Source organism: Prionailurus viverrinus, chromosome E1 (assembly GCF_022837055.1).
Source record: "Prionailurus viverrinus isolate Anna chromosome E1, UM_Priviv_1.0, whole genome shotgun sequence".
Classification (NCBI taxonomy): Eukaryota; Metazoa; Chordata; class Mammalia; order Carnivora; family Felidae; genus Prionailurus; species Prionailurus viverrinus.
In genome coordinates, this window is record NC_062574.1 from 17,156,056 (window position 1) to 17,168,694 (window position 12,639).

The 12,639-nt window shown below is 50.4% G+C and overlaps 1 protein-coding gene across 1 annotated transcript; it reads left to right on the forward strand.

Moving 5' to 3' along the window:
• The first annotated feature begins 84 nt into the window (after window positions 1-84).
• On the forward strand, window positions 85-9,682 carry ABHD15 (abhydrolase domain containing 15). The gene is made up of 2 exons (XM_047833852.1): window positions 85-2,770; window positions 5,667-9,682. The coding sequence occupies exons 1-2, from the start codon at window positions 1,902-1,904 to the stop codon at window positions 6,190-6,192; spliced, it is 1,395 nt and encodes a 464-aa protein (XP_047689808.1). The 5' UTR covers window positions 85-1,901; the 3' UTR covers window positions 6,193-9,682.
• Window positions 9,683-12,639: the final 2,957 nt, after the last annotated feature.

Below are 12,639 nucleotides of genomic sequence, written 5' to 3' on the forward strand. Positions count from 1 at the left end.
GCGTACTACTCTCGCCCCGCCTCCGCCCCGCCCCAATACCCGCCCACAACCACCGACCTTGCGCGCACGCGTCGTAAGCCCGAAGCCGGAAAAGTTTTGCGTAGGAACCCTGCCCAGGCACACAGCGCTGCAGCACAGGCGGGGACCTCTCCTTCACCCGCGCTTCAGTCCCAGCGCGTCTCCACGGCCTGCGGAGGGCAGCTTCAGTGCTTGGGTGGGATCATGGAGCCAGGCGAAGGGCGGGAAGTGGGATCCCAGTGGACCGAGTGGCCCAGGAGGGAAGACGGGTACGCTCCTCCCGCAAACCCGCTTCATACACGTCAGTGTGACCTACAACTAGAAGAGGGGCAGAATCACGAAGTCCGAGCTGCGGAAGGAAGAGCATCCCCGCTCTAGAGCTTCACCTTCAGCCCATTCCACTCGTGCCCTCGCAAATAGGGCCCGAACCCAGAGGAGCTTCGGAGGGTCTCAGGCCACCACCCTCCCTAGGTCCAGAAGTCCGTGGAAGCTGAAGCCAGGCCTGGGGCTGCTTTGTTTCCCCCATGCCCGCCTCCGCTCTTGTCGTCGTTAGTTCACCGATGGCTGGCATGTGCCCAGGGAGACATCTGTCACCGTGAGATGGAGTCACAGGCTTCGCCCCCAGCAGGGAGCGCTGGCCGGACCTCCCCTGCAGGGGGGCGCCGGTTCTGCTGTCTTCTTTCCAATGCCCTTCTCCTTGGCCCGACTCAGGATTTTGACGAAAGAAGGGAACGTGGGTGGAGGATGAGGGTTGAAATGCCCAGCCTCAAATTAGAAGTAGAGCGAGAACGGGTTATTTCTAATAGAGCAAGAACGTGACCTACAGGGGGATTTCTTACCCATCCCTCGTACCCCCCCCCCCCAGTTGCCAGTTACTGAACCGATGAAGGGCCTGCAATCTATCCCCTGCCATGGCCCCATCGTAGGGTGACAGGCATCCTTCTCGCAAGGCACCCGAGTGCGTCTTTTCCCCGAGTTTGGGGCTGTTGCTTCTGGGGAGGTCTTTTTCAGGGAGCGGTGTTGAGGATTTCTTCTATCTGAAGCCAGGCTCCTGGGGAACCCTATGCTCCCGGTGGGGGCGGGGGCGGGATAGAGACCGCACGTTGATGCAGGCAAGGGAACGAGCCCCTTGCAGCAAACCAGCTGTTGGGCGGGACGCCGGCCCAGCCCTCGCTGGCGCTGAGCCGGACCCCCGCCCAACTGGGCTCTCGCGCAGTTGAGGGTGCCCGCAGGGGCGAGACGAACACACAGGTCAGAGAGCGCGGCCGAGCCTCGGGAGGGAGGCGCGGCTGGTGGCTCCGGCTGCAGCCGCCCCGCGGGAACGGGAGAGCCCGCGCCCCGAGCTGTGGTTTATGCACTTCTCCCTTTTGCTACTTCTCAACTGCGGCCCCTGAGGGCGCAGCGACTCAGGGTCTACCCTCGCAGCTACACACCAAGCGGGGCAGAGAGGAGGGGTCGGGGCGGACTCTGATGCTCATCCCCGAGTCTGGATCCTCGGTCTCCGAGTCTCCCCACTGTCTGCCGACAACACCCCACTCCTCGGCTCGCTGCCCTCCCCACTCCCTTCCGGCCCTCTGGCGCGTCCTCACTCCCTTTTTGTGGCCTAGGCTCCTTTCACCCTCTGCTTCAGCTTGTCGCAATCGCTGTACAAAGGGCCAGGGGCGGGAGTGGGGGGCGGGCGAGGGGAGCCGGGCCCGAACTGGCTGCCTCTGCGGGGCCACGGCCAATCCGGAGCGTCCACCCCCCACCTCCGCGCAGGAGAGCCTGGGGCAGCTGCCAGCCGCCGGGCGGAGCCGCGGGCAGAGCGGGGAGCTCGCCGAGGGGACGGCCCCGCTGCCTTCCACCCGCCGCCCGCTATCCGCCGGGGGCTCTCCCGCCTTGCCATGCCGCCGTGGGGCGCCGCCCTCGCCCTGCTTCTGGCCGCGCTCGCCCTGCTCGGCCTGCTCGCCCCGCGGCTGCGGCGCGCCGTCGGAGCGAGGACTCTGCCCGGGCCTCGCGGCCGGGACCACGAGGAGGAGGTGGACGGCAGAGGCGCCGCGGAGGAGTTCAGCGACGGGCGTGAGCCGCTGCCCGGAGGGTGCAGGCTCATCTGTAAGCCGTCGGCGCTGGCCCAGTGCCTGCTGAGCGCCTTACGACATTCAGCAGCTCTGGAGCCGCGCCCGCGTTCCTGGCTCTCCGGGCCCCACCTGCAGACCCTCTGCCACTTTGTGCTGCCGGTGGCGCCGGGGCCTGAGCTGGCCCGAGAGTACCTGCAGTTGGCGGACGACGGGCTGGTGGCCCTAGACTGGGTCGTGGGACCTTGCCCCCGGGGTCGGCGGGTCACCAACGCCGGGGGCCTTCCCGCGGTGCTGCTGGTGATCCCCAATGCATGGGGGCGCCTCACTCGCAACGTGCTCGGCCTCTGCCTGCTCGCCCTGGAACGCGGCTACTACCCGGTCATCTTCCACCGCCGCGGCCACCACGGCTGCCCGCTGGTCAGTCCCCGGCTGCAGCCTTTCGGGGACCCGTCCGACCTCAAGGAGGCGGTCACTTACATCCGCTTCCGACACCCGGCGGCCCCTCTGTTCGCGGTGAGCGAGGGCTCAGGCTCAGCGCTCCTGCTCTCCTACCTGGGCGAATGCGGCTCCTCCAGCTATGTGACCGGCGCCGCCTGCATCTCGCCGGTGCTACGCTGCCGCGAGTGGTTTGAGGCCGGCCTGCCCTGGCCCTACGAGCGGGGCTTTCTGCTCCACCAGAAGATCACCCTCAGCAGGTGGGTAACGGAGGCCCCAGCCGGGCAAGGGGGCAATAGAGGTCTTAGGCTGACCAAGAAACATCTCTGCCTAGTATTGAATCAAATAGGTTTAGGGCAGTTTGAGCAAAGTTCTCCTCACACAATTTCTGAAGCTGCCCTAACCCTCTGGTCTACACAGAACCAGGCAAGCAGGTTTAAAAGCCATAGATGGGCTCGCATCGTTATGCTAAACTAGGGACTCCTGGCCTGGAGCTCGTGGCCTCACCTCAGCCCCAGCGTGTCCTAGCAACCTGATCACCTGCCCCACCTGTAGCAGAGGCAGCACCTGACATTTACCACTTAATTCACACAGTTTGTCAAATCAGCAAAGAGGCCTCTGGAAGCAATTACAAATGATTATCCAGAATGTTTCCTTCCAGTGTCTGAGACTGGAGGTGACAGGAATCAGAAATTTGGTGTTACGTGATTTTTAACATTCTTTGGACTTGACAAATGTTTTGCATATTCCTAGGTATATTGAATCCCAAAATTTAAAGAATATGTCAACATAGTTTTTAAAAAAAAGTCCCCAAAAGGAGAGCAATCTACCATTATTGTGACAGGTGAGACTTTGGCACTGAGAAGGCCTGATCGATGTTCCCACAGCAAATAACCACATCTCAGCATGCACCGTTGCTTTCCTAGGAAATGGCAAAATGAGATCAAAGACATTATAGCAGAAAGTGTGGCGTGCAGAAAGACCTGGGATGTGCAGTCAGAACCACTGGGGTTCAAATCCTAGCACTGGGTAGGTGCTCAAAAAGTGGTGGCAATTGTGATTTCTCTTTCCTCTTTTTTTTTTTTCTTAATTTTTATTAGTTTAAAATTTTTTTAAACGTTTTTATTTATTTTTGAGAGAGAGAGAAAGAGAGAGAGAAAACGAGCAGGGAAGGGGCAGAGAGAGAGAGGGAGACCCAGAATCCCAAGTGGGCTCCAGCCTCTGAGTTGTCAGCACAGAGCCCAGCACGGGGCTTGAACTCATGAACCTCGACATCATGACCTGAGCTGAAGTCGGACACTCAACCCACGGAACCACCCAGGCACCCCTAAATAGATTTTTTAAATGTTTATTTCTGAGAGAGAGAGAGAGAGAGAGAGAGAGAGAGAGAGAAATCACAACCAGGGGAGGGGCAGAAATATATGTGTGTGGGGGGAAACAGAGGTTCTGAAGCAGGCTCTGTGAGCTTACAGCAGAGAGCCCAATGCAGGGCTCGAATTTGCTGCAGTCAAATACTTAACCAACTGAGCCACCCAGGTGCCCCCTCTTTCTTTCCTTGCCCCATTTTGTTGTGAGAAGGCCAATCCCTGAGCTCCACAATGGCCCAGTGCTGTCATGGCAACCCAGAACTTGTGAGGAGTCCAAGGGTAAGGTGTTCTTATATGGCTTAATTGCCAGTTTCCATCCCCAAATGACCACCACCAGTGCTGACTCTGGGCACCAGCTGGAGTAAGGTGAGAGAAGTGGAGAGGAAGTCTGGGCCTTTAGGATCTGCCCTGCCCATGGAAATTTGGGATTGAAAAAAAGGGCAAACCTTTTTGAATGTTTGTAGGAGACACACATCCAAATTCAACTGGCTTAAGTTTGGACTGAACCACCCAAAAGACTGAGCTGCCTGTCCTGGCCCCCTTGTCAGGGTGCTGGGCTGTCTCCATGGGGGTAGAAACAGCAAAAATGTCCCTCTTCCCCAGAGCAGTAGCTCTCAGGCTCCCTTGTGGGAGCTTACCCTGTAAAGTAATGATACTCCCAGCCACTTCCTCTGCTGCCTGGCCCTCTCTAGGAATACCTGCATCACTGCTCAAGGTCACACTTATTTGCCATTATCTGGGCACCATATTAGGCTTTTTTTTTTTTTAAGTTTATTTATTTTGAGGGGAATGGGGTGGAGAGAGGAAGAGACAGAATCCCAAGCTCGAGGCGGGGCTCAAACTCACGTGAGATCATGACCTGAGCCCAGATCAAGAGTCTGACTCTCAACAGACTGAGCTACCCAGGCACCCCCAGCATATTAGCTTTAAAAAAAAAAAAAAAAAAAAAAGGCTAATATAACCTAAAGTAAAATGTTAACGATGGGGGATGTCACCTGCTGGTTTGGATAGTCTGAGCCAGGGAGCTCTAGCAGGGGTTCAGGAGGTGAGAATTCAAAGCAAGTTCCCTACAGAGGATCAGAAGTTGTGATCAGGAGGAGAGCTGTCACACTATGGATCATTGGCTGTAAAGTCACTTGCTGTCCCAGGGCTGGGCAGGTAACGTCAAGAGTGGCAGGCCTGGTAGGAACTGTGACACAGGAAAAAGGGAAGAGATGCACTGCTTGTTGCCCTGAGGAATGCCAGCCCACGTTGCCAGACCTTTCCATTTCCCTCGAGAATCCAAGTAGCTGCCTTTTATGTACAACCTCCTGGTTTTAAACAATGACGAGGCACCTGGCTTCATGAGTCGGCAGAGCACGTGACTCTTGATCTCGGGGTTGTAAGGTTTGAGCCCCACACTGGGGTGTAGAGTTTACTTAAAAAAATAAAATCTTTAGGGGTGCCTGGCTGGCTCAGTTGGAAGAGCACGGGAGTCTTCATCTCAGGGTCATGAGTTCAAACCCCACTCGTATAGTGGGTGTAGAGATTACTTAAATAAAACTTTAAAGAAAAAAAAATAAAATCTTTAAATGATGACAATGAAATGCAAGTTTTAAAAAATATATATAATATTTTTATATAATATAATAAATATATAATATAATAAACCAAAGAAGGTTTCTGTGGCCAGAATCTGGCCTGTGAACTCCCCCACCCCCACCCCGCCTCCCCATTACTTCTGCTATCAATTTGTTTTCTCATTCTTCCCTCTCCTTCCTACCTTCCCCGTTCACCTTCTTGCTGCCAGGTACGCCTCGGCCCTGCAGGACACAGTGGACACCCACAAACTGTTCAGGAGCCGCTCCCTGAGAGAGTTTGAGGAGACCCTCTTCTGCCACACCAAGAGTTTCCCCATCAGCTGGGACACCTATTGGGACCACAACGACCCCCTCCGGGATGTGGACGAGGCCGCCGTGCCCGTGTTGTGTATCTGTAGTGCTGATGACCCCGTGTGTGGGCCCCCAGACCACTTTCTGCCCACCGAACTCTTTCACAGCAACCCCTACTTCTTCCTCCTGCTCAGTCACCACGGAGGCCACTGTGGCTTCCTGCGCCAGGAGCCCTTGCCAGCCTGGAGCCATGAGGTCATCTTGGAGTACTTCCGGGCCTTGACTGAGTTCTTCCGAACGGAAGAGAGGATGAAGGGGCTGAGCAGGCGCCGAGCTTCATTCCTAGGGGGCCGCCGTCGCTGGGGAGCCCTGCAGAAGCGGGAGGTCTCTCCCTCTTCCCATCTGGAGGAGATCTTTAGCTGGAAGCGATCGTACACAAGGTGAGACCTGGCCCAGGAACATCCCTAGTCCTGCACAGAAGAGCAGGGCTGGGCACGCCAGAGTCCTGAAAAGGTAGTGAGGACTGAAGGCGGCAGGCGGTCCCAGCTCTTGATCACTGATTCAGTCCCTTCTCTCTTGAACTGGTCCGTGGGAAGAGATGGGACTGCCAGCAAGCTGGTGCTCACTTTACCCGGAGAACACTCCCGCCCCAGGCTTTGCTCAACACATCCTGGCTCTTCCTGGTCAGCAGCTGGGCTGTCACTGTCACTGTCTCCTGTCATCAACCTCCTAAACCAAAGAATAGCACCATTTAAGCCATGGATTCAGGAGAAAATACTCTCTCACTCAAAAGGACTACAGAGAAAATGGGTTTATGTATGTCATCGGGGAGCTGTGTCCCACATAAATAATCGGCTCTATGACCCTGATTCTTGATCTGGAGCCACTCACTGCAGTGAGGACAGGATGTTTGTGTCTTAGTCCCACTTCCCTCATTCGGTTCTGTGGTTGTGGCTCTCTGCTGACTTCATGCTGTGGCAGCTGTGGAAGCTCCTAGAGCGGTGTGGCTGCGTCAGTCTTGCGTGAGTGTGAGAAAGGCGGCAGAGGCAGTGAATGCTTGCTGAGGCTGGGGTGGTGAGGTTAAGTTATGGAGTGAATGTGTCTGTGCCTGGAAGACTGAGGTCCTGTCTTCCGGACTAGTTCTGCAAATCTTGGTTGGGCAGATCTGGGGCTTCAGGCGAGGACCTCAAGCCTAGAGAGATCGATGATTCTAGGAAGAGGAAGTCCTCACACACAGTCTGCCAGACCATGGTTCAAAGAGCCAGACACTTAGGTACTCTAGCTGCTCCCTCCAGTACCGTTCCTGGAGGTTATTCCGGAAAACCTTAGCCAGAGCTACTTTTCTTCTGCCACGTGGGCTTTCTCTAAGTGGCAAAAAGTATAAATCTTGTATCTTTGGTGTTTTCTGGTTAGTTGCCCTCTTTTCTGACCCTACTACTAGTCTCTTCCTCTCCAGAGCCTGGAGAGACACCTGGGGCCAGGGAAAGCAAAAGTTCCAAGAGGTTGGCTGGTGCTGACCCAGTGATTTATGAATATTTCCCATTACCAAGTTTTTCTGGTCAATTTATTCAAAAGGCCATCCGTCTAGATGTAGAAAAAACTTCCTCCTGGATCTGGCCACTCAGTGACTGTTTTTATGGTGTTTGGTTTCATGAGGAATAATGCTGAATATCAGAGTAAACTAAGGCATCGTACAGATTGATCCGCACATCCTGGTTTGGATTAGGCCATTAAACAATAGGGCAGGCATCTAGTTCTATGTGTTGCTAAGAGCTTTGCCCTGAAGTTTTATTTTGTCATCAAGAAAGAAGACACCTGCTTTGACCCGAAGCTCCGTCCTGGCCTCACAAACAGCAAAGCAATTTTAAAGAGGAGAGATGTTTAAGGCTTGATATGAGGAATTCCTGGGGCCGTAATTTTCAGGTTTAGATGATCTTAGTCCAGCCTTCTTCTTCTAGATCAAATAGGAAGAAACTCGGAACTATCCAAGAATCTCACCCGAAATGCAGACAACACTCAATTGTATCGAAAGCACATTATCCTGTCATGAAAAAATGTCTTCCCTTCTTTCTCATTTCTTGCTCCTCCTCCTCCACATTCCTCATCTAACATTCTTTCACCATTTTTGAGCAGGAGAAATAGCAAGGAACTGAAATCTAAAGGAGCCGTCCTACTGCTGGTTATCAGCCTCGGCACAGGGCTTGCTGAGCAAGAATTACTGACATCTGGCCACCCCTCTCCCCCAGCATCTGGCATAGTGGGGATTTCAATTAGTCAGGGTCCTGCAGTCCCACATGCAGGACCTAGGATCATTCAGAACTGCCTGCAAAATGGGAAGCAGCCCAGTGGTTTTTAAGCCCACGGCTTCCAGAGCCCCCAAGGGCTGAACTCTGGATTGTTTCTGATATCTGGTATCTGGCCATGGGACTCTGGTTCTTTAAGATAATAGCTTTTGGAGAAACTGTAGCTCGTTTTCTTTTCCTTTATTATAAGAAAGTAAGTTTGTGGGGGTGGGGTGCATGTACATACATATAAAAATTTCCTTTCAGTTGTAGCCCAGGCTTCATTAATTCCCTTCGACCCAGGGCCCTAATACCTAAACCCTAAGGTATTTCTCCTCCGTGTCCCTTGCGCCCCACGTGCTTATAACCTATCTCAGGAAGCTACTTCTTTCTCATCTTCCCATCACTGCTTTTTCAGCTCATTTTGCCAAGAATGTGCAGCCCCTATCAGGGCAGGTTTGGGTGACCCTGTCCTTCAGTGTAACAATGAAGGAATCGCCCATATTGGCTCTGCTTTGGTTAATAGCTAATTACATGAAACCAGCCAGAAGAACCCCAGAGAGAATATGTGATCCTTGAACAAAATACCAAGTTATGAGGTTGAGGAAGGAAAAACCAAACAACAAAACAAAACTAGCCTCAGAGAGGGCACCAGAACAAAAACAAAAACAAACAAAAAAAACCCTGAGACAACCCAAGGAAGTACCTCTGAGTTGGGAGTTTTCCAGGTCTCAAGTCTTACATGATCCTCTCAGGCCCTCATTCACTTGCTTGCCTTCCTTTTGGTCTCTTCATTATTTATTAACACCTTCAAATGGTAAGAGAAAACAAAGAAACAAAAAATTCCCCCAAACCCCATGGCTTAAAGGAGGCACGATCTCAGAAGTAGACTGAGCCTTCTGTCTCCTCACATTGGATCAGAGTGCCAGGAAGCAAACAGTTGCCTCGGAAGGTTGAGTTCTCAGTAGTGAGTTATGATCTCTGATACCTAAGACTGTGCTAGCTAGAACTTGATTCTCTTAAAGAGTTAGTATTTTATGTATTTATACGTAGGTGTCTAGGGGGGCTTGGCCAGAGACAGTATGAAAAACAAAGCACCAAATCCTCACTTTGAGGAGATATCATCTCTGTTTTGGGTGAAGGTATCCTTTCTAAGATTTGAGTACTGTTAGAAAAAGTCATGACACAGGAAGTATCATTTTGGCCTTATATATAACCTCAAAATTACCCCAGAGTCAGGATCTCCTCTGTACTTACTTTCCACCCAGACCACAAGAGCCTTTTTCAGTCAGCCACCCTTAGTAACGCCAAGGTATCTTCCTTTAGAAATGAACTTTAGCCTGCATTCCTCTCTGTGCTTAAACAAGCAGACACAATTGGCCACTTTGGTAAGACTTGGTAACAATGCCAATGAGTATTTGTGATTCTATAGTCAAGCCACAATGGATGGCATAAGAAACCTTCCCTAGTTATCACAGTTTTTGAGACAAGATTGACAAGTTATATGTAGGGAGTGCCTGGAGATGGAATGAATGCCTCAGGAAGCAGCAAGTCCCACGAAACTGGTGGGACATGCAAGCTGGACTGCCATTTGGCACACATCAGAGAGGGGACATGTGCTGAGAAATAAGGGGGGGGGGGGCTAAATTAGTTTTCTTTTTTTTTAATGTTTATTTATTTTGAGATAGAGACAACAAGCAGGGGAGGGGTAGAGAGAAACTCCCAAGCAGGCTCTGTGCTGACAGCAGAATATGTGAGATCTCTAAAACGTGAGATCATGACCTTAGTCGAAATCAAGAGTCGGATGCTTAAATGACTGGGCCACCCAGGTGACCCACTTTTTTTTTTTTTAAAGTAAGCCCTACACCCAATGTGGGACTTGAACTCACAGCCCCAAGATCAAGAGTTGCCTGCTCTACCGACTTTGCCCCAAGCCAGCCAGGTGGCCCAAGGGTGGTCTAGATTAGATATAAAGTCTCTTCTCACCTGAGAGGTGGTGAATTGAAATAATGGTAATGAGCTCGGTAAGTTGCAAAGACTTTTGGTTGGTTGGAATCAAGATCACAGACCTTTTCCAGATTCTGGGAATTGGAAAAGGACATAAAGATTTTAATGAAAATAACCTTGCCAAGGGACACCTGGCTGGCTCTGTTGGTGGAGCATGTAACTCTTGATCTCAGGGTTGTGAATTTGAGCCCCACGTTGGGTGTAAAGATTACTTATAAATAAAATCTTAAAAAAATAATAACCTTGCCAAAGTGACCGAGGATGTTTTTCAGATACCCAACAATTATACTCTAAAGTATCCGGGAAGCACTAAGAGCTTGAAAGAAAAATGGAATTTCATTAAAAGAAACACAAGACACTAACACATCAAAGATAAATGTCTCTAACCCCTCCGTGTCCAGCCTTCCTGTGTAATGACGTAATACCCTAGTACTTATCACCATTGTGGCCGAACAAAAACTTCTAACTTGTTTGCGTCTGAATAATAAATTGCAGTCTCCCTGCAACAATGGAATGTCATTATTTTTTAAATCTCCAGAAACAAAGGCTCTGTTTGTCTTCTGAAGTCCTGTGTGTACTGAGCCATGCCTGCTTACCCACCTGCAGAGTTAACAGAGCCTCGCTGCACATTCTGTTTGCTGGCGGTTGCTTCACTTCTGTACATCTAGCTTTGTGTTCTCAGGCACATCCAGTGGCAGCTCTGTTTAATCAAAAACCAGGCCTCCTGCTCTGGGCTAATAATTTCCCAGCAAACTCAAAATTCCCCAATCAATGATACCTACAAAAAGATATTTTCCAGTGAGCAATTAGTTAACTTGGAATAGAGTACTGAAGAGGTAGCTTGGAGATGTGGGTTCTATTTTCTACTTTATCTGTGACTCATAGGACTTTGGGAAAGTTATTTTACAAGTTGTTCCACATAAAGAGATTGAGACTGTAAATAGGCCTTAATTCAGAAGGTCTGTTGGGATAGAATAAAATAATAAAAGTAGGTAGGTCCCCTTGTCCAAGTCTACTTAGTCAACCAGAGCTCAAAGACCTCTAGGATGAGGTGGCATTTGCCTTCAGACGGAATGTGTTCTCCAGTTCTTACAAGGCCAAGAAGTTCCAGTTATTAATTTCATGGTAAAGCTAGGAAGGCCTGCATGAGCTGGGTCCTGGGCTGCTCAATTGAGGGCAAAGTCTCCCCACCCCCTGCCCAAACAACGAGTGCACACACACATTCTCTGATAACCATGTTATAGCTAACAGGTTGCACATTGGTTCATTTGTTCCAGCCCCAAACTGTTTTCCTAGTTCTTATAAATGGTCAGAAAAGATGTGGCTTTAAGATCTCATCATTACTGGTTATGGGGCTAAAGCCCAGACCCCAAATCAGTGCTGTTTATGCCATACTTTGCCTTTTCTAGTCTATCACTGGCTGAGATGACAGTAAATAATGCCCATTTTAGACTTCATAAAGCATGGTAACGAAAGGGGAAATAATTCGTCTTCAGAGCTGCTTAGTGCACAGCTCTGCGGGGAAACCACACACGTTAATCTATAAATGGCACCCGTAAGGTTGCTTATTGCATAGCCTGCACAGCCTCAACACCCTCAATGCCCTCAGCAACTCTGTTTTCCTCTACCATTAAGAACAAGTATCTGCAGATACAGTAGCAATTAAAGTCACTAATTGGCCACTACACATACAGAGACCCTCATTTTCCAGCTGGCATCTCTGAGATGCAAGTGATAGCCTTAGCTTATCGCCACTGTGGCTGTGGAGCTAGCCAAACACTATGGCAAATTTTTATTTATGTTCAAAATTCTTTTACAGTCAGGATAGGTTTTGACAGCTAAAGCATAGCTTAGAGCATCTTTGATGTGTTTAGACAATGACAAATTAGACATTTGGGTTGTTGACAGGGGATATATAAGCTACAAGTTTTACAGTACTCTCTTTCCACTACAGTTTGAAGAGCCCAAATGTGGGGAGAAAGAAGAAATTTTTTTTCCTTAATGTTTTTTAATGTTTATTTTTGACAGAGTGTGAGTGGGGAAGGGAGAGAGAGGGAGACACAGAAACTAAAGCAGGCTCCAGGCTCTGAGCTGTCCGCACAGACCCTGATGCAGAGCTTGCATTCAAGGACTGCGAGATCATGACCTGGGCTGAAGTCGGACATTTAACCGACTGAGCCACCCAGGCACCCTAGAAATGTTGTTTCTTAAACCTTTTTTGAGTTCCTCCAAATTCTAAGTAGGAGGTTGGAAATGCTGGCCATAAGAGATCTGGGATCTAATCTTGGATCTCCTGCATAATTACACTACATAAAATGTTAATGTAGAAATAGCTCAGTATCAACACACTAGAAGTTAAAAAGCTGTGTTAAAAAGTTAAAAGTACTTTTCAGACAGTATTCTCTTCAATAAAGCAGGTAACAATTCTACTTTTTAAAATGACACTTAAAAGTTTCTAGTTAGGGTCACCTGGGTGGCTCAGCGGGTTAAGCGTCTCTTGGTTTCAGCTCAGGTCATGATCTCACCGTTTGTGGGTTCAAGCCTCGTGTCAGGCTCTGCACTGTCAGCGCAGCGTCTGCTTGGGATGCTCTCTCTTTCCTTC

What these genes read in the sequence shown, in the direction of transcription:
- ABHD15 (XM_047833852.1), top strand. Translation starts at nt 1,902, where the DNA reads ATGCCGCCGTGGGGCGCCGCCCTCGCCCTGCTTCTGGCCGCGCTCGCC. An exon ending in CAGAAGATCACCCTCAGCAG is followed by an intron (nt 2,771 to 5,666) that starts GTGGGTAACGGA and finishes TCTTGCTGCCAG; the next exon opens with GTACGCCTCGGCCCTGCAGG.